Consider the following 18168-nt stretch of genomic DNA (forward strand, 5'->3'; position numbering starts at 1 on the left):
GTTCTGGCCTGTTGTCTAGGGCTACGGGCTGGCCATGGCAGGGCTGGGGGAATAAGTGGAGGCTGTTCATGAGAAGGGACTTCTGAGATTCTTGGAATAATCAGCTAAAACCTTTGTAAAAAGTCATTTTTTCCACATTGTATTTTAAACTTGCAGTGTTTTAAACAGCAGTTGTCCCAATTGGTGAATATACTTTAGTGAATATACTGATTCTCACTTGCTTGACCATAGGGGATTTGATTTTGGTATGTCACAAAACCACATATCACTATGACAAAATTATTCAGTTGCGAAACATGCTGGTGCCTGTCAAGAATGCCATTTTGATAAATACTTTGTGGCCCTATTGCTCAGGCCTCAAAAGTCAGTAAGCTGTCAGAAGTAAAAGTTTTAGGGATCTATTCAGGGACTACAAACATTTCTGCCAGATTTCAAGTAAATTAAAATGAATTCTTGAGGAACTTCTGTACCTAGTATGGTACAGAGTTAGCAGTTAAGTATTGTTCACGACAAATAGAATTGGACAGATAGGAAGATAGTAAGGCCTGCAGAGAATACTTTTTTCTACCTAGAAAGTGATGGGGAAAGGGGCAACAGCTGGCAGGGAGGCTTCTGTCTTGTAATATGGTAACCAGGGCAGTCCTTGGAGCATAGGGCCTGGCCCCTGTCTCCTCCTGTGGACCGGGCTGCCAGTGTGGGCATCTCCCCCAAGAAGCTGCTGTGTGCACATAGTATGCCTGCTTCTCTTTTTTGTGTGAAACTATTTCTTCCTCCTCTCTGCTCCATCACACTCCTCAATCTCTCAGATTCACTGCTCACTATGACCTCATCTTCCAAAATCCCTGTGTGGTAATCCCAGCCAGCAGAAGCTCTGATCCCCTTATCCTCCTCAGTTTCCTATGAGAGTCAGCATAGTGGTATGTCCCAGCAGGGATTTCTGCCATCTCCCCAGGGAGTTGCTGGCCCTTGGCCTCTGGCACTCAGGGGAGTTCCACTCAGAGCACTTTCTTCTTGGGAATCATAGTGAAGTATCTGCTGCCTTGGCACCAGATGGCCAGTCAGTCTCCAGTGGAAGCTGGGCTCCGGTTCCCAGAGGAAGCTGGGCCTTGGTCCCCAGATCCCACGGACTCAGAGGGTTTTATTGGTCACACAGTAGTGCACAGATGTTTCTAGGACCCTCTTCTGTAGAGTGCCCTAGCTCTTCCATTGGTCATTTGTTCTGCTGGCTTGCCTCCACAGGTCCCTCCAGCTATAGGGTGGGCACTATGGCTGAAAAGTTCGACTGCCACTACTGCAGGGACCCCTTGCAGGGGAAGAAGTACGTGGAGAAGGATGGCCACAACTGCTGCCTGAAGTGTTTTGACAAGTTCTGCGCCAACACCTGTGTGGAATGCCGCAAGCCCATTGGTGCTGACTCCAAGGTAATGATCATCCCCATGTGTGAGCAGGACAGATTGGGCTTTGGAGTGTACTTTTCCTGCAGCTGTGACAATAGCTTTCTTTGTGAGTTCTTATCAAGGGTAGCCATCTTGAGACCTTGAGATGGCCTCTCCAGTCCCTGAGACTGTTCCTGGTGTCCTGAGATGTTTAAAATGTGCCTTGGACTAGAGGGATGCCAAGGCCCTTGCTAGCTCTTTTGGTTGTACAGGTTGAGTCTCCCTTATCTGAAATGCTTGGGAGCAGAAGTGTTTCAGAGTTTAGATATTTTTTGGATTTTAGAATATTTACATACCCATGTTTATATACCCACGATGAGTATCTTGGGGATGGGACCCAAGTCTAGATACAAAATTTCATATACATCCTGCACACATAACCTGAAGGTAATTTTATACAAATTTTTAAATAATTGTGTACATGCAGCTTACTGTGTGCATTGCAGAGGAAGGGGCTCTGAAGATCTTTTTTCCCCTTGGGGTCACTGAATAAACTGTGCCGCCGTGTGCCTGGGTTTTGACGCCCCCCGGCAAATGAAGTCAGGCGTGGAATTTTCCACTTGAGGCATCGTGTTATCTCTCAAAAAGTTTCAGATTTTGGAGCATTTTGAATTTCAGATTCTGTGATTAGGACTGCTCAACCTGCACCCTCTGTATTTCAGGAAATGTGAGGTTTTCATCCTCACCTCAGTGTTTCTCTTGCTACTGATACGAATACTTACCCCAGGGCATCCCCAAGACATAGGGGACTGCAGCATCTCAGTAGTCAGTCAGTCCTGGGGAAAGTGGCCTTGATAGGAGGCTGCTTCCATTGCCCCTGACACCCCTCACAGTGGCCTGCCCCACTCTGGTTTGTTTCTAGGAGGTGCACTACAAGAACCGCTACTGGCACGACACCTGCTTCCGGTGTGCCAAGTGCCTTCACCCCTTGGCCAATGAGACCTTCGTGTCCAAGGAGAGCAAGATCTTTTGCAACAAGTGTGTCACTCGGGAGGACTCCCCCAAGTGCAAAGGGTGCTTCAAGGCCATTGTGGCAGGTACTATCTCTCTCCCACCCTGGGCTGCCAGGGAGGAGGCCCTGAGGGCAGGCGTGATTCGGGCTTGCTTGTCACGGTGGGGCTAACGTTGCTGTGAGCTGCTTTGAGATTTTAGCATATATATGTACACATATACATACACGTATATATGCGTACACATATATGCTCGCACACACGCACACACTCGGAGACTAAAGAACACTGGCAAGAACAGCTTGTGGCAAGAGAATGAAGTGAAAAGTATGTAGCGCTTTCTCATTTGGGTGTAGTAAGTGATCAAAGCATGTTTCTTTCTGGGGTGTAATTCTGGATGTGGCAGCCCCCTGTTGAACCTCTAAGTCCATGTAGGGGGTAGAGGCGGGGGACTGGGCATTCAGGCATCTCATCCTAAATTAATACTGCTGGGGTCCCTACTCATGACAAAATCCTGGGTTGGCACAACTGCAAGTAGCACACCAGTAGGCTAGTTGGAGGCGTGAGGCCAGTGACTGCAGGGCCTGCATCCCCTCACCTCTGTAGGGCCCAGAGGAGGGGAGATGAGTGGATGCAGCCCCCTGCAGTGCCTGTCAGTGGGGCTATCCGGTTGCTTCTCCCTGCAGGAGACCAGAATGTGGAGTACAAGGGAACCGTCTGGCACAAGGACTGCTTCACTTGCAGCAGCTGCAAGCAAGTCATCGGGACTGGAAGCTTCTTCCCTAAAGGGGAAGACTTCTACTGCGTGACCTGCCATGAGACCAAGTTTGCCAAGCACTGCGTCAAGTGCAAGAAGGTATGTCGTCAAGGGAATTCTGCACTGACCTTTGTTTCTAGAAGTGTTTCACAGTTTGCGAGCACTTGCACACACACTATCCCATTCCATCCTCACGACAGCCCTGTGACGTAGGAATTATTATGCCCATTTTGCAGATGAGGAGACTGTGGGATGAGAAAATAGTGCCATGACCAAGTCAGGCTCCCCGTGTGTGCACTCACTGTGGTGGTGTGGCACGGCGGCTGGCACTGTGCTCTGAGCCAGGGAAGCCCTGGCTCCAGAGGCCTGCTTTTGCTGTTTAATTGTTGTGGAATCTCACAGAGGGGCTTGCCTTCTCTGGGCCTTGATGTCTTCATCTGTAAATTGGGGATAATAATAGCACCTGCCTCCCATGGCTGTTGTGAAGATTGAAGGAGATTATGTATACCAAAGCGCCCAGCACAGTGCCTGGCATGTTGTAGTCATTCAACAAAATGGTTGTTGAATCTGAATCCGGTGCTACACCCCCTGGTCTAGGCCATCACAACTGGAGGAATCACTTACCAGGATCAGCCCTGGCATGCCGAGTGCTTTGTGTGTGTTACCTGCTCTAAGAAGCTGGCTGGGCAGCGTTTCACCGCTGTGGAGGACCAGTATTACTGCGTGGATTGCTACAAGAACTTTGTGGCCAAGAAGTGTGCTGGATGCAAGAACCCCATCACTGGTAGGCTAAAGAGTCCTTGCTAAGTCTGCCAGGCTAGGTTTTACGCATGGTAACCATCTCTCATTTTCCTATGTCGTCGGTTTCATCCACAAAGGCCCCAAAGGATGCCCTTCTGCCCCTGCCACTATGCTCCCAAATGTCCCACAATAGTTTGGATTCTCCCCCAGGTCAGGTTAGCATTTGCAATACAGAACACTTCCTGAATACTGCTGAATAGCTAACCACGCCAGGAGTTCACAAGCCTGAGACCATGGGGGGTGGGGTGGGGGGGTGCGGAGGGGGGAGGCACTGCACAGGGGGGTTGGGGGGAGAGGGAAAGGGAGGGATGCTGGTGGGGATGGGGTTGGGGGAGGGGGAGGACCAGGGAGGCCGGAGTAATAACCTGGGATGGGGACACCCCATAGTTGAAGGCTAGCGCAGAGGTACCTGCTGGCAGGGTTTATTTTTTTATTTTTTTTATTTTTTTATTTTTTTGCGATCAGAAGCAAAGCTAATCACTTCATTCCTCATCTCGCGGCCGCGATCCACGTGCCCCGGGCCCTTTCCCCTGCCTCCAATTATCCCATCTCCCGGGGGAGCCTTGAAATGTACATTTGAGAAGACTTTTGCCATCCTCAGGGAAAAGGACTGTGTCAAGAGTGAGCCACCCAGTCTCTAAAGCTAGGAAGCCCCCAGTGTGCCACGGGAAACGCTTGCCTCTCACCCTGTTTCCCAGCGCCAACCTCCGGGGCAGGCATCCGGGTGGAGAGAGGACTTGTCCCTCGTGGGTGGTGGTTCTTTATAGAAAAAATCGAAGCTTAGCAGCTCCTCGAGGCCCGGTAAGTGCACACCCCACAAACAGCCCAAGTTTGCCTCCTGGTGGCCACTTTGATGCCATGGCCCTGACCTAAATCAAAAGAAACTGATTATGCTGGGAGGTCCGGTGCGGTGCGCGTCACAGGGCGATAGCAGTGGCATGGGAATGTGGGTTCTTTAAATCAGGAAAGCCTTTGGCTGAGCTCCGGCATTTTCTCAGGTCCTTGAGAGCCGTAGCAGGGTTGCAGCGGCGTGGGGCCAGTGCGCGGTGGAGTGGTGGGGGGCTGGGAGCAGGCCAGACACTGACTCTGCGTGCTTGTCGGCTCTGTCAATGGGGCAAGTCATCATTTTATCTCTGAACCGCAGCTTCCTCACCTGTATTCATTCAGCTGTCTCTCTCGTTTTCTTTTGTTTTTCCACAGGGTTTGGTAAAGGCTCCAGTGTGGTGGCCTATGAAGGACAATCCTGGCACGACTACTGCTTCCACTGCAAAAAATGCTCCGTGAATCTTGCCAACAAGCGCTTTGTTTTTCATGGGGAGCAAGTGTATTGCCCTGACTGTGCCAAAAAGTTGTAAATCGACAGGGGCCCCTGTCCTGTAAAATGGAATTTGCATCATGTTCTTTGTGTCCTTGCCCTCTCTGCCCAACACCATCTGTAGGGGAAGAGTGGCCTTTCACCTCTTTAAAGTTGCTCCTTCTGTCTTTTCTCCCATTTTACAGTATTTGTCACATAAGGGCACACAGTGATCATGTTAGGATTTAGCAAAAAGCAACCTTGCAGCAAAGCTCATTACTCTATGGCTGCAATGAAAAAACAAAACAAAACAAAAACAAAAAAAAACAAAACAAAAAAAAAACAGAAAAACAAAAACTTAGATAGATTGACTCTTCTGCATGTTTATCATAGAGCAGAAAAGTGCTAACCATTTAGCTCCTTCGTGATGTAAGCAAGAAGCATACGTGACAAAGCCCCCACTGAGTTATCTTTTGTGGCTCAGCTGGGACCCACCATGTAGTGACATGACATGCAAGAGTTGCAGCGGCTGCTCCAACTCACTGCTCACTCTATTCTGTGAGCAGAAAAAAAACTTGCTGGAATGCATGGTGTAACTTTTTCATCAAAATTCTGACTTCTGTTCTTTTGTGCTTTCACTTGACTAACAAGAATTTCCAGAAAATTAACATTTGAACTTAATGGTAATTCTCACCTGACCTTTCCCCATACTAACATTGGATTTCCTGGTGTGGCATGTTTTCTGAGTGTTCCTACTTTAAAACATGGAACATACAGGTGATTTGGGAAGTGTAAACAGGCCTGAGAAAACGAGCCTGTTTCAGAGCAACAGTGTCACAGCGAGTACTTATGGAAGCTTATCAAAACTAACCCTGCTGTCCTTTTTATATTTTTTAATTAATGATATTTTTGTTTTAATTAATAGTAAAATAGTTTATGGGTTTGGAAACTTGCATGACAATATTTGAGCCCCCTCAGACATACTTGCAGTTTTGAGAGTCATCCTACAAAAGTGACTATAAAACTCTAGAGGGGTAGCTGAGCAGGCGCCAGGGCTGTCATCAGTGTGGTTCTGACATTTCAAAACCGTGACAAGTTGAATTCCTTGTAACATAGTAGTTGTCTGCTCTTTGTCCGTGTGTTCAAGAGGACTGCAAAGTCCCTTCTCTTGTGATTACTAAGACTTTTCCTTAAGAGTTTAGCTGGATCTCTGGGGGAGTGGGGAGGCCACCGTCCTTACCAGCGGAACCAGATTGCCACTTCCTGCTTCCCTGAAATGCAGGATCACCTACTTACTGTATTCTTCATTATTATATTACATAGTATAATGAGACAATATCAAAAGTAAAATGTAATGACAATACATATTAACATTCTTGTAGAAGTGGTTATAGAAGCCAATGCCTCATTTCTACATTTTGTCATTAGATATTATCATCTAACGTTTCAGTGTATCCTTACAGAAATAAAGAAGCATAGAAAGAACTTGCCTCCTGTCTTTCAATTCTGCACAGAGGAAGCACTATAACCTGATAGTACTAAACTGGAAATCCAAGTAACTTCTTCTGAGAGATTTTCCTCAGCTCAGTGCAATTACTCTGAACATAGATTATAAACAAGCCTATAATGCCACTTTGATCTAGTTAAAAAATAAAACCTAGTGACCACTCTGACCCCAAAATAGCATGCCCCAGGTTTGCATCTCTTAAAAAGGATGAGTTGATTCTATTTGGCCAGGGTGGTGTGAGTGGGGTGGGGAGGCAATCCTAGATGAGGCATGTCACTGAGAAGTAATCATGGTCCCTGATTGTTTCAGAAGGATCTTCCTCTTGGCTCCTTTCTTCTTGGGCCCTCTGGAGGCCATGATCCATGCTGAGCACTACTGTAGCCCAACTGCATAATCTCTGCTGTCTATTTTAATGAGACCCAGTTTCCTCCATGAGGTTTGGGCCCATGTCTCTTGTTAGGACTGAGGGGCTAGAAGAAGTGTGGGCAGAGGAAGAGGCTGGTCCAGCATACAGCTCCCCAGTTGCTATAGCTTTCAGATCACCACACACTGACATAAGCGGTTCACACATCCCACCCACACCCTTGTGGTGGGTTCTGTATAGTTCAGGAGTCCCAGGGCATCAGAAAGCTACTGTGCCTGCCTTCTGGCATGGAAGGGTCTAACAGGCCCTAAGGGCATCTCCTCATTGCACTTCAGCTAACAGGCAGAGTTGGAGGGACGAGAGGGTGTTAGGTTTTGATGGGCTCCATGGCTAGGGCAGAATCCCTTAGTAGCTAACATTTACCATCTCAGAAGAGGATAGAAACCTGTCAAAAAACACTGGGGTTTTTGTTTTGGTTTTTGGTGCTAGAGATTGAACATGGGCCTTGCATGACCATGAACGTTTTTAAGAACATGGAACATCCTCTTGTGTTTCTCTAGATCAAATTCGATGTCAAAACCTTTAAACCAACAGAGAGTCTGTCCAGTCTTCTGGGGACCCCAGGGAGCAGGGATGGTGGATTAGGGAGTGGAGAGCAGCTGTTCTCTCTGCTTCTCAAGGGAGCAGGTTCTTGAAACTACAGCAAGGAAAAAAAAAAAAAAAAAACCCAAAGGAGATGGGCCTGGGACAGACAAGCCACTCCCTTCCCTGAATACTTGGAACCTGGCTTATGCCCTTTTCCCCAGGAGAGCCCATGACAGCACCCCAGTGATCTCCACTTCTGCAAGGTCCACTTGGGCCAGGCGATGGGCCTTTCCACACCCAAGCTCACCCTCCTTTACCCAGAACTCCTGTCCTTCTGGAAACTGGCACTCACCTTGCTGGTTCCTTGGCCTCTATAGTCTGCTCATTGCTCTAAACTCCTCTGTTTTCCTACCCTTACTTCCCCTCCAAATCTGTCCTAGATTGCTCCCAGCACCTCAATCATTCTTTTCTTGCCTCCATTCTGTTACCTTCACCCCCAGTCCACAAAACCTGAATTAGTGGCCTGAGTTCTACTGAGGAACAGGCACATTGCCTAACATTCCTAATACAGCCACTCCACTACTTGGCCACATTCCCAACAGATTGCCCCCACCACCTTCTTCACCTAAGACATGGAGGCCTATCAAGTGTCTGCCTTCAGCAATTGCTCAGCACTTAGTACTTAAACATCTTCAGAAGCAAATACCTCATACATTTTGGATCTGCTCCTCCAGCCCATGCTAGGTCCATGGTTTCCATTTTCTAGATGAGAAAATGGAGGTTCAGATGGGTTGAGAAGCTTGCCTGACAAGCCACACCCTCTAGTTTATCAATGGTGACACTGCATTGTCATAAAAAGGAATGCATCACAATAAGGAAACTACCATGCACTATGCTCAATACTTTAGAAGGCAATTGTGTGTGTTGAAAAAGCAACAACTGTAAGGCTCAGGAGGAATGAGGGTAAATTTCTACTTACCACGTTGTCAATAAAGAAGCATTTTCATCCTCAAAGGGGATCAGAATCTCAAAACAGGCCAACTATGGCTAATAGGATGGTGTCGGGAGCCAGGCTGCCTGCCATCTCTTAGCGATGAGATCTTTGGCAGTTCCCTAACCTCTCTGAGCTTGTTGTTTTCCACCTTTAAAATGAGACTCCTACTTTGCCAAATCACATGCAGATGACATGATTATGAGTGCTTAATGAGTGGGGTGACTGGCATCCAGTAAATGTAATCAATGTTAGCAAAAATTTTCTCCCCAGCACCAAAGACACTGCTCTGGTGTCCCTGACCTACCTTGTAAGCCAAAAGACAATTTTACTCCCATAGCAGTATGGGGGTGTCTTCAGAGTTGGAGAGACTTAAATTCAAATACCAGCTCTTCCTCTTTCTAGTTGTGCAACCTGGAAAAAATGCCAACCTGTATAAATGGCAATGTTCTGTAGGTAAAAATGAATACCACACCTCATAGGGTTTTGTGAGGATTTAAAATGATGTCTCTAAAGAGCTGGCATATGGTACATGGAGAGCTGACCACCATTATACCACAGAATTGGAGAAGTAGAGGAGCAGCTAGGACCCATCTGGAAACACTAACTGGACTGCTGGGAAGGGAGATGTTCTGCTTAAACAAACCAGGCCAGGGGTGGGGCACTAAAAGTAACAACAGGGAATTGACCCCTGATAAGATTAAGTGATGGACAGTTTGCCTTCCACCTCTGGCTCCTTGGCAGTAACTCCTGTTTCATATCTCCTGATGTTCTGGCCCCGACCAGAATGAGTGGCATTTAGGAATGTCAGAATTATAGAACCAAAAGGGCCCAGAGCCCCCTTCATTTGATAGACAAGGAACAGGGCTCAGAGAGGAGAGGCAGTGTGCACAAAGTCACACACACACAAATCCTTGTGGCTAGGATTCAGGTCTTCAGGGTACTGTGGAGCACTGACAGGATCCCATATTGCACTGCTGGGTTTTCTAGGCACTGAAGCTGTGTAAAGCTTCATTCTACATGCAGTGCCCATGATAACAGTGATGTAAGAAATGTGCTCATCTGTAAAACCTGGTAGTGGCCAGAGATCTGTGTCTCAGGGAGAGGGCATCTAAAAGCTATAGAGGGAGGGAAACATGAAGGGATAAGCAGGGAGAAGGCTAGGGATTCTGTTACCTTGGAGTGGTAAACAGAACACTCTGGTTCAGCAGTTCCAACAGATGAAGCAACAGTACCTGGTACCTGACTTGGCAGTGAAGAACTCCTCAGATAAATACATGGAGGTGGTATCTTTGGCAGGAATGGGATGTGTCTGCTTGTGTTGATTCAAATGTACATAGAATGCTCTTGAAAGGCCAGTGGGGAATGGCTACATAACTGCCAGACCCCAAATACCTGGGATAACAAGTACCTGGCCTTTTCAAAAAACTTAGTGGAGGAAAGCAAGTTCATTAAACAGCCGGATGTGGCACATGCCTGTAATCCCAGTGGCTCAGGAGGATGAGGCAGGAGGATCATGAGTTCAAAGCCAGCCTCAGCAAAAGCAAGGCCCTAAGTAACTTAATGAGACTCTGTCTCTAAATAAAATACAAATAGGGCTGGGGATGTCGCTCAGTGGTCGAGTGCCCCTAAACTCAATCCCTGGTTACCCCTCCCCCAAAAAAGGTTCAAACTAAACATCTGTGGGTATATCAGAATATTTGCTTTATCATTCACAGTTAACAGTAATGTAATGAAGAAAATGTACATATAAAATAGCACACAAACTGCCTGACTTTAAAAAACAAGCAAGTATCACCAGGTGTGGTGGCACAAACCTATAATCCCAAGGGTTTCGGAGGTTGAGGCAAGAGGATTTTGAGTTCAAAGCCAGCCTCAGGAACTTAGTGAGGCCCTAAGCAACTCAGTGAGACCCTGTCTCTAAATAAAAAAATACTGGGAATGTGGTTCAGTGGTTAAGTAAGTGCCCCTGGTTCCCTGGGTTCAATCCTCAGTACCAAAAATCAATCCATCAATCAATCAAACAAAAAAAGTGAGCAAAAGAAAGAATAAAGAAATTAAGAAATGTAGAGATAGGTTTCCTCTTCTGAGTCAAGCACTGAATTCAAGGATTCAAGATTTAAAAGGCCAGGGGAATAGATATCTTTTCTGAAATGTTCTGGAACTAGATAGTGGGGACGCCTACACAACCTTGTGAATGTACACTTCAATTACAACAATGACTTTTCGTTGGATGTAGTGGTATGCACCTGCTGCCCCAGCTACTCAGGAGGCTGAGGACTGTTTGACCCCAGGAGTTTGAGGCCAGCCTGAGCAACAGAGGGAGACCCCATCTCAAAGAGAAAGAAAAGAAAAAAGAAAATGGTGACTGTTAGATTATGATTTTTACAATAAAGAGATTTTAACAATGGGCCTTGATAATAAGTGCAAGCCATCACAGGAAGGGCAACAAGTAGCATCCTAAGAGTTGTAGGAAGAAGTTAAGAGTTGGAAGAAGAGTTCTTACTGTCCTAGAAGTGTAACTCTGTCTAATCACCAACTAGATGAAGAGGGAAAGCAGAAGATCTGATTACTAGTTCTTGACCTTGCTGGTTCCTTGTGTTCATAGTTTAATTAACAACTTGGTATGACCAGTACCAGTACATTTTTTGCCATTATAATGAAAACAAAAATTGCTTTATCTGTGAAGTTTATTTCATACAGATCAGAGTTACAGGGAACGGTAACAATGTTTCAGCGTGTGACATTTGTGCAGAAAAATAGCATTTCATATTTTAAGATGATTGTCTCTGCCTTTTATACAAAAAAAGCTAGTGTATAAAAATAGTTTTAAACCTAAGGCATCCTGCCTAATCTATAACAAAGGTACAGTACTCTGTGTAGCAATGAACCAGGCAATCAGAAAGAATCATTACCTTCATTGACTAATTCAAGACCGGTGGCCAAAAGGAACACAGGCCTGCTTCAAACTATTTGTGATTCAACACTAAAAGCTCATTACCATGAGGACAAGGAATCTGCATTCAAGTTTTATGGAATCATATAGCCTGTATGTGTACGTACATCTGTGTGCCTATCACGAGAACTGAAGAATAACACTGCTGCTGTCCTCACCTGCAGCCAGTGCCTAGAGAAAGGCAAGTATATTTTGGTTACATATCCCAAGCCTATACTGATGGACAGAACTAGGGAATACAAACAGAAAAAGATGATAAATATTCAACATTTAGAGGAATTAAACATACCCCGAGACAATGGCCAAGTACTGCTTTATGGACACAACAAATATAACCCATCTTTTGGTAGATAAGCCCCAATACGTACTTCAAAGGAAACACTGACAGGAGTGTGAGAGATGCTGAATGCTCCAAGTTTATGCTTTCCAAGACTGCTAGCATTTGTGGGTATCAATGCCGGGCACTGACAATAGAAGAACTGAAATATGCATATATTATGCTCAAATTTTACTATATCATGCAGCCTTTGGCACTTGTATATTAGAGACAATCTGATAGCTTTTGCCAGCAATCCTGAGTGCCTCACATCTTCTATCAAGTTCTACACAAAATCAAATTTTCTAGTAGTTAAATTGATGTCATTGTCAAACAAGAATCATTAAGACTTCTAATACATGCTGAAAGAACATCGTTCCTTTAATAGAGTTCTTTTAGAAACTCAATAGTTATCACCTAATGAAAGCACCCTGGATATACACACTCCAACACACATGGAGATACACACAAAAGACAATTATGATTTTTTTAAGGGAAACCAAAGCATTTCTTTTTAACTCAGAACTCTCACAAGAGAAAAAAATGATATGAACACCTTCCAAGACAGATGTCAGGGTGACCTTCGGATGTATCCTTTCTTTTTTGTTTTAATGGTCATTTCCTTTGCCAGGTTCAAGTATGAAGCAGGTGAATTCTGAGGCATAGGCCTGGGAGTTATCCAGAGTGGAGGACAGATCAATCTTCTAGGCTGTACGAGGTTTATGTATCTAAGCAGAGGGAAAAGGAAAGAAAGACCAGTAGAGAAGATGCTGGTGGTCTCATGGCAATTTGTCCCTGGCCTCCTTTTGGGGTGGGCCTAGGACCCCATAGACTGACACACTGGGGCCCTTAAAATGTTCCCCTCTTCCTAGATCCCCAAAGGAGCCCACACTGCCTCACTTGATTTAGAGCTTCTCAAGAGAAACAATGGTCTTTTGGGGTCTCTTGGTTTTGGAAACAGAGGATGAGGGACTAATTCCAAAGACCTTCCTGGACCTCTGACCTAAAGGAAAATTATGTTCTTGTCAAGTTGCTGGTGGATCAAGAGCTCTGAGGAATCTGGATCTTGAAAAGAACTTAGTTTTTTGTATCTGACAGGAAATGCAGGACATAAAAATTAGAAGCAAGCCATCTACTCTCTCAAAACTAACTTAATAGAAGACTTCTAAAGTATTCCTGCAGACTCAACACCATCTTCTTCCTCTCCTCCAAAGAATGCCCTACTGCTAGAAGTAGGAGAGGGTTCAAGGTCAACTTCCTTTGGAGCAAAGCAGAGATGGGATGAGGCCTTACTGGAAATAGTAGGCACAGATTGGCTTTTTTTCTTATGGTCTGTAGGCATCTGAGGATTTGGGTGGGATGTCACAGAATCCTTCAAATTTTGTTTGTGGCTATCAGGGGTGACGTTTGTGTCTGGTGATTCAGTGTTGTGACTACTACTGTCAATTTTGCCGTAAGTCTGCTCCTGAGGTGTGCTGACATTCGGGATGGATTGGGTGGTGGTGCTGAGTTCCTTTGCTTTTCCAGTTTTTGCTGTGCGTGTAGATGATCTTTTGGTAGATGACCTGGAGAGAGATGTTTTGGTTAAGATCCAGATAGTACTAGGCCCAGTGGCACACCCCTATAATCCCAGCAGCTTAGAAAGGCTGACGCCTTTGTGAGTTCAAAGCCAGCCTCAGCAACTTAGTGAGGCCTTAATCAACTCCGCAAAACCATGTCTCTAAATAAAATATAAAAAAAGGGCTGGGGATGTGGCTCAGTGGTTAAGTGCTCTTGGGTTCAATCCCTGGTACAAACAAAACAAAACAAGGTCCAGATAGTTCCAAAACCAAGTCTGTACCCTGAAAAAAGCATTATTTTTTAGTTAACTTCTAAGCGATGCTTTGGGTATTAATGAACTTCCTGAATCCTAGCATGGAAAGGCTGGAAGGGAACAGGGGATCACACACTGCTTTTCAAATTGCATTCTTGAAAGCCCTACAGTGCCACAGAGGTACCAGGACTTAGGGAGCAGATAAACACATAGGAACCCAGTCCCCCTCCTTCAAGTTGGTCAAGGGAAATGTCCACTATGGCACAGTTAGAGAACCAGAGCAGGATTTGTAACTCTAGAGCTCTTTTCAACTGTTTCTGAGCCTCTTAGTAGCCTTGTGTTTCCACAGGCCCTTATAGCTTAAACATCTTTTCAGGTAATCACCCAACTACTGTTCCTTTCTAAGAAACTAACCTCTAACTTGGTTCCCCATCTAAAAAATGAGGATATTATTACCAATCTCACAAGTACTGTGAGAATTAAAGTAGGCCATGTAAAAGGCCTGGTTTACAACAGGCATTCAATAAATGGCCCCTTCTCTGATTTTATGAAACAACAGTCATTGTGTAAAGAAAAGCAGTTTGGGCTCTGCCCTTTAGCAGTGGGATGTTGAAGAAATCCCCTTAGCTCACTGCACCTCAGTTTGGTTGTCTAATCAGGAGGAGGCTCCTTACCAAGCAAGGTTATAGTGGGGCTTAGCTTATTTCTGTAAAGTTGAGTGTTTGGCATGTGCAAACTAAGAGCTCAAGAAATAATGTTGCTTGGCATTCTAAGAAGGTCAATCATAATCCCCCCAAGTTTATTCAGATAAATAGGATGCAAAGTGACTTACTTTAAGCCTTTTGCTTGAGTCAAAGACTCTTTCAGGGTATTTTGCCTGAAAGGTTTCAGATCACCATTAAAATATGATTTCTTTTCTTTATTGGTCTCACCAGTTGTGGCTTGTAAAAACATCAGTTTCTGAGACATTTTCTTGGCATTTTTATAAGGCATTTTGGGCTTGTTAGGTGACTCTCTGCCATTTCCATTGGCTAGGGAAGAGAAAGGAACAAAATTAAAACTGGAGTTTCAAACAACACAAGAAAAAGACAAAGCTGCAATCCTGAGGAGATGCGGGTGCCTGACACAGAGGGCATCAGGCAGGTAACACTCTGGGGAGCCAGGCCTACCACCCCCAGCTGCTTGTGGTGCTTGAGCTACAGTCAGTGCTGCCCAGTACCTGCACTCACCCTGCCCTCCATGCACAAAGGGGCCACCTTTAAGGAACCTGTCCTGTGCCCTGAAAAACTGGTGGACCAGTGGGTAGGGCTACTTCTTGCTACTCACACCTGGCATTCATCTAGAACAGGCTGGCCCTGAGTTTGTCTTGCCCCCAAATGCTGGACTCTCCTGTGGGCTCTCCTCCTTCCAGCTGACCCAAGGCTTCTGTCCTAATGCCATACACTGGCTGCACTCTCACCTGACTTCTTTGAACCCAGTCCTTGTGTGGTAGTAACCACTCTCTGTTCAGGTGTCTATCTCCCCAAGGCTTTTCAGTACCTTGAGAATACCTTGCTTACCTGTTCAATGTCTGCTTTCAGGATAAATATGGATCAATAGTGTTTTCTCAAATGCCCATTACTATGAAGTATTTCCTACTTGGAGGGAGTCACCAATATATTTCAAGAGGGTATGAGCATCATGACACAATTTCAATTTTTCCTTATAAGTTAGAAAGTCGAATCCCACCTAGAGTTAATCACAGCTGCCTTCTGAGGCTCTAAGCTATGTCAACAGTCCTCATATTCTACTGAGAAAGAGCTACCACCTACAATCTAATAGCATAAAGTGTAAAATTTAGAAGCAGTGGCAAATATTTATTGACAGTTAGCTGCTATTCTTAGTATTACTCAGATTTATCTCACTGAAATCTCATGCCCAACCCTGGTAAAGAGACATTATCTCTCCCTCTTGCAGATGGTAAAGCTGGGCACAGAGAGGTTAAATGACTTGCCCAAGGCCACAAAGCTCAGATGTGAAGGAGCCCTTAAATATAAACCAAGGCAGTCCAGCTCCTACATGGCAACTAACAGAACATTAGGCACAAACAAACCTGATGAGAACATTGTATCAAGGGAGTCCTCATCACTTTCTGTCTCATCCTCATCATCAGCTTCATCCTCTTCAGATGTATTACTGCCAGATATTTCTGAGGCCTATGGTCAAAAAAGAAAATCAATATTATATCTAATATTCAATCATTCTGGCTTAGAATTTAAGAGAATTTAGATATCAAGACTGGATTGATGGCTAACTTTCAATACTTCAACTACACAGTAAAAAAAAATTCTAACAACATTAAGTGGTCCAAAGAATGGGGACAGGGGCAGGTTGCCCTTGTTGTGTCTTTCAGCTAGAGAAAGACCCTCAAGAATTAAAGATTTCCCTGAGCAAGAACAGACACTACAGCCTTGAACTGGTATTCATCATCTCTGCTTATTAGAATTTTACCAAAGACAGGGTGGCTTCATAGTATAAACGACTATAACTGAACAATTGTAAAAAGGCAAAATATAAGTTCTGTAACACAGGATATAAAGAGCAGCACAGAATCTAGGAAAAAGGCATGTGCTCAATCAAAAGACACACTGTTGGGGGAAGCAAATAATGATGCAACAGACACAGAAACTTTCCACCATAAAGGGGAGAAAAACTGGAGTTTGCTAAATTGAAGAACATCTGGTCCACTAAACTAATATTATGTGAGGCAAACCAGTGTGGGAGAAGCTCCCTGCAGTACATATATCTAAAGGACTCCTCACTGGGGTAGGCAAAAACTCCTACAAAGGCAAGTGACAAAATAGGAAAATGGGCAAATGACTTGAAAAGACATGTCAACAAAGGGAATCTCAAAATGGTCAGGAAGCATATCAAAAAGCACTTGACCTCATTAGTCATCAGAAAGTATTGATAAATTCAACAGCAATGACATTAGGAGCTTCTACCTAGCAGAAGATGACAATTAGAAAAGCCAAACCATTTGGAGGGTGAGGATATCTACAACACACAACCAAAAAAGCAGCAATATCTAGGAGATTTAAAGAGCAAGAAAAAGACAAAACAACCAAAAGGTTTAGGTAAAAAGACCTATAAAGCATTTCACATGAGAGAAAACATAAGCTAATTAAAGACAGGAAAACATGTTCAACCTCTGTAATGATCAGGGAAATGTAAACTTGATACTTTATACCATGGCCATAAGATCAGCAAAAAGGCAAAAGTTGGCAAGGATGGGAAGTAAGAGGCATTCTTTCTTTTTTTTTAAATATAGGTGTTCAATGATTTTTATTTTTTTAAGAGGAATTCTTATATACTGCTGGCAGTAGAATGGAGACTACCTTTGTGATGTTCACATCTGTCTTTCTTGTCCGCTTCATTATTTCCTCAATTCTCTATTAAAAGGAAAACAAAAAGTCAAACATGAAAAGAGATTAAAAACCAGTGGTCCTGAAGCAGTTGATTATCTCCATTTTACACAGGCGGACAATGGCACACAATGTATGCTCCAAAACCATAGATTTCACCCACAAAAGACATGGCAGGACAGCTGGCCTCCCTGTTCTTCTGAACTGGTTTCAGCTATAATATGCCATGAATGGTGACAGTTGTACTTTTTATTACAACATAGATACCCAAATGACAATTTCTTACTTCTATTTTCACACAGACATTAATTAGAGTAAGCATATTTTATTGCAGACAAATTGGAGTTTTTAGTAGGATTTTAGTCTTCACGGACCTTTCCTGAGGGTAAATGAAGATAATGCACCTCAGTCATGGCACTGTCAACAGATCTCGTTACTAAAAATAGACAGGCGGCTGACAAGAGGTATATTTTAGGGAGGGTTAAGAATTCCCTACCATGCACGGGGCTGGGTTATAGCTCAGCACATTTGAGGCACTGGGTTCAATCCTCAGCACCACATAAAAATAAACAAAATATTGTATCTATCTTAACAAAAAAGAATTCTCTACCATGCATAAGGTGAGGAGAACTGTGACTCCCTGGCCAACTCAGGGTGCCTCATGATTTATGGACAGGGAGGTCCTGCACACCTCAGCCCAGGTTGGGGCTCCCAGATGAGCCATGTGAGTTGCATAACATGTGGCTCACCCTTACAAATGGCCTGCACCTTGGCCTCTCAAAGATGTCTGCACTTCTTCCCATGATAGTTACTGCAAATGCTAGCCAGTTTAGAAGAAACTCTAACTTTTGACAACCCGTACCATGACTAGTCATTCTGTTCAAAGGAGCTGTGTTCCCACAGGTTTGCTATATTGTGGCAATGCTGTAATCATTACCAAGGGTTCTTGAGGAAGTGGTAATGAAGAGGAAAAACCTTCTATATATAAACCAGC

General features: G+C 44.5%; 2 protein-coding genes across 10 annotated transcripts in view; one reads left to right on the forward strand and one right to left on the reverse strand.

The window, feature by feature from the left end:
- Fhl1 (four and a half LIM domains 1) overlaps positions 1 to 6723 on the forward strand; it is a 75941-nt gene extending 69218 nt beyond the window's left edge. For 5 of the 6 annotated variants that reach the window (XM_046468156.2, XM_046468155.2, XM_046468157.2 and 2 more), the window contains 6 exons: positions 1240 to 1421; positions 2299 to 2473; positions 3073 to 3242; positions 3741 to 3927; positions 4546 to 4745; positions 5145 to 6723. In XM_046468156.2, coding sequence (XP_046324112.1) covers positions 1266 to 1421; positions 2299 to 2473; positions 3073 to 3242; positions 3741 to 3927; positions 4546 to 4745; positions 5145 to 5228 — 972 coding nt within the window. In that variant the 5' untranslated portion in view covers positions 1240 to 1265 and the 3' untranslated portion in view covers positions 5229 to 6723. The remainder of the gene's footprint in view (positions 1 to 1239; positions 1422 to 2298; positions 2474 to 3072; positions 3243 to 3740; positions 3928 to 4545; positions 4746 to 5144) is intronic. The other variant, XM_046468159.2, reaches the window with a different exon arrangement.
- Positions 6724 to 11357: 4634 nt separating this feature from the next.
- The window catches only part of Map7d3 (MAP7 domain containing 3), a 32394-nt gene continuing 25583 nt past the window's right edge, over positions 11358 to 18168 (reverse strand). For 3 of the 4 annotated variants that reach the window (XM_046468134.2, XM_046468131.1, XM_046468132.1), the window contains exons 14-17: positions 17148 to 17201; positions 15863 to 15965; positions 14603 to 14801; positions 11358 to 13522 (exon numbers count right to left, since the gene is read on the reverse strand). In XM_046468134.2, coding sequence (XP_046324090.1) covers positions 13123 to 13522; positions 14603 to 14801; positions 15863 to 15965; positions 17148 to 17201 — 756 coding nt within the window. In that variant the 3' untranslated portion in view covers positions 11358 to 13122. The remainder of the gene's footprint in view (positions 13523 to 14602; positions 14802 to 15862; positions 15966 to 17147; positions 17202 to 18168) is intronic. The other variant, XM_046468133.1, reaches the window with a different exon arrangement.

Source organism: Marmota monax, unplaced genomic scaffold, assembly GCF_021218885.2.
Source record: "Marmota monax isolate L192 unplaced genomic scaffold, Marmota_monax_Labrador192_F-V1.1 WCK01_AAM20220418_F8-fsc00333, whole genome shotgun sequence".
In the NCBI taxonomy this organism is placed as follows: Eukaryota; Metazoa; Chordata; class Mammalia; order Rodentia; family Sciuridae; genus Marmota; species Marmota monax.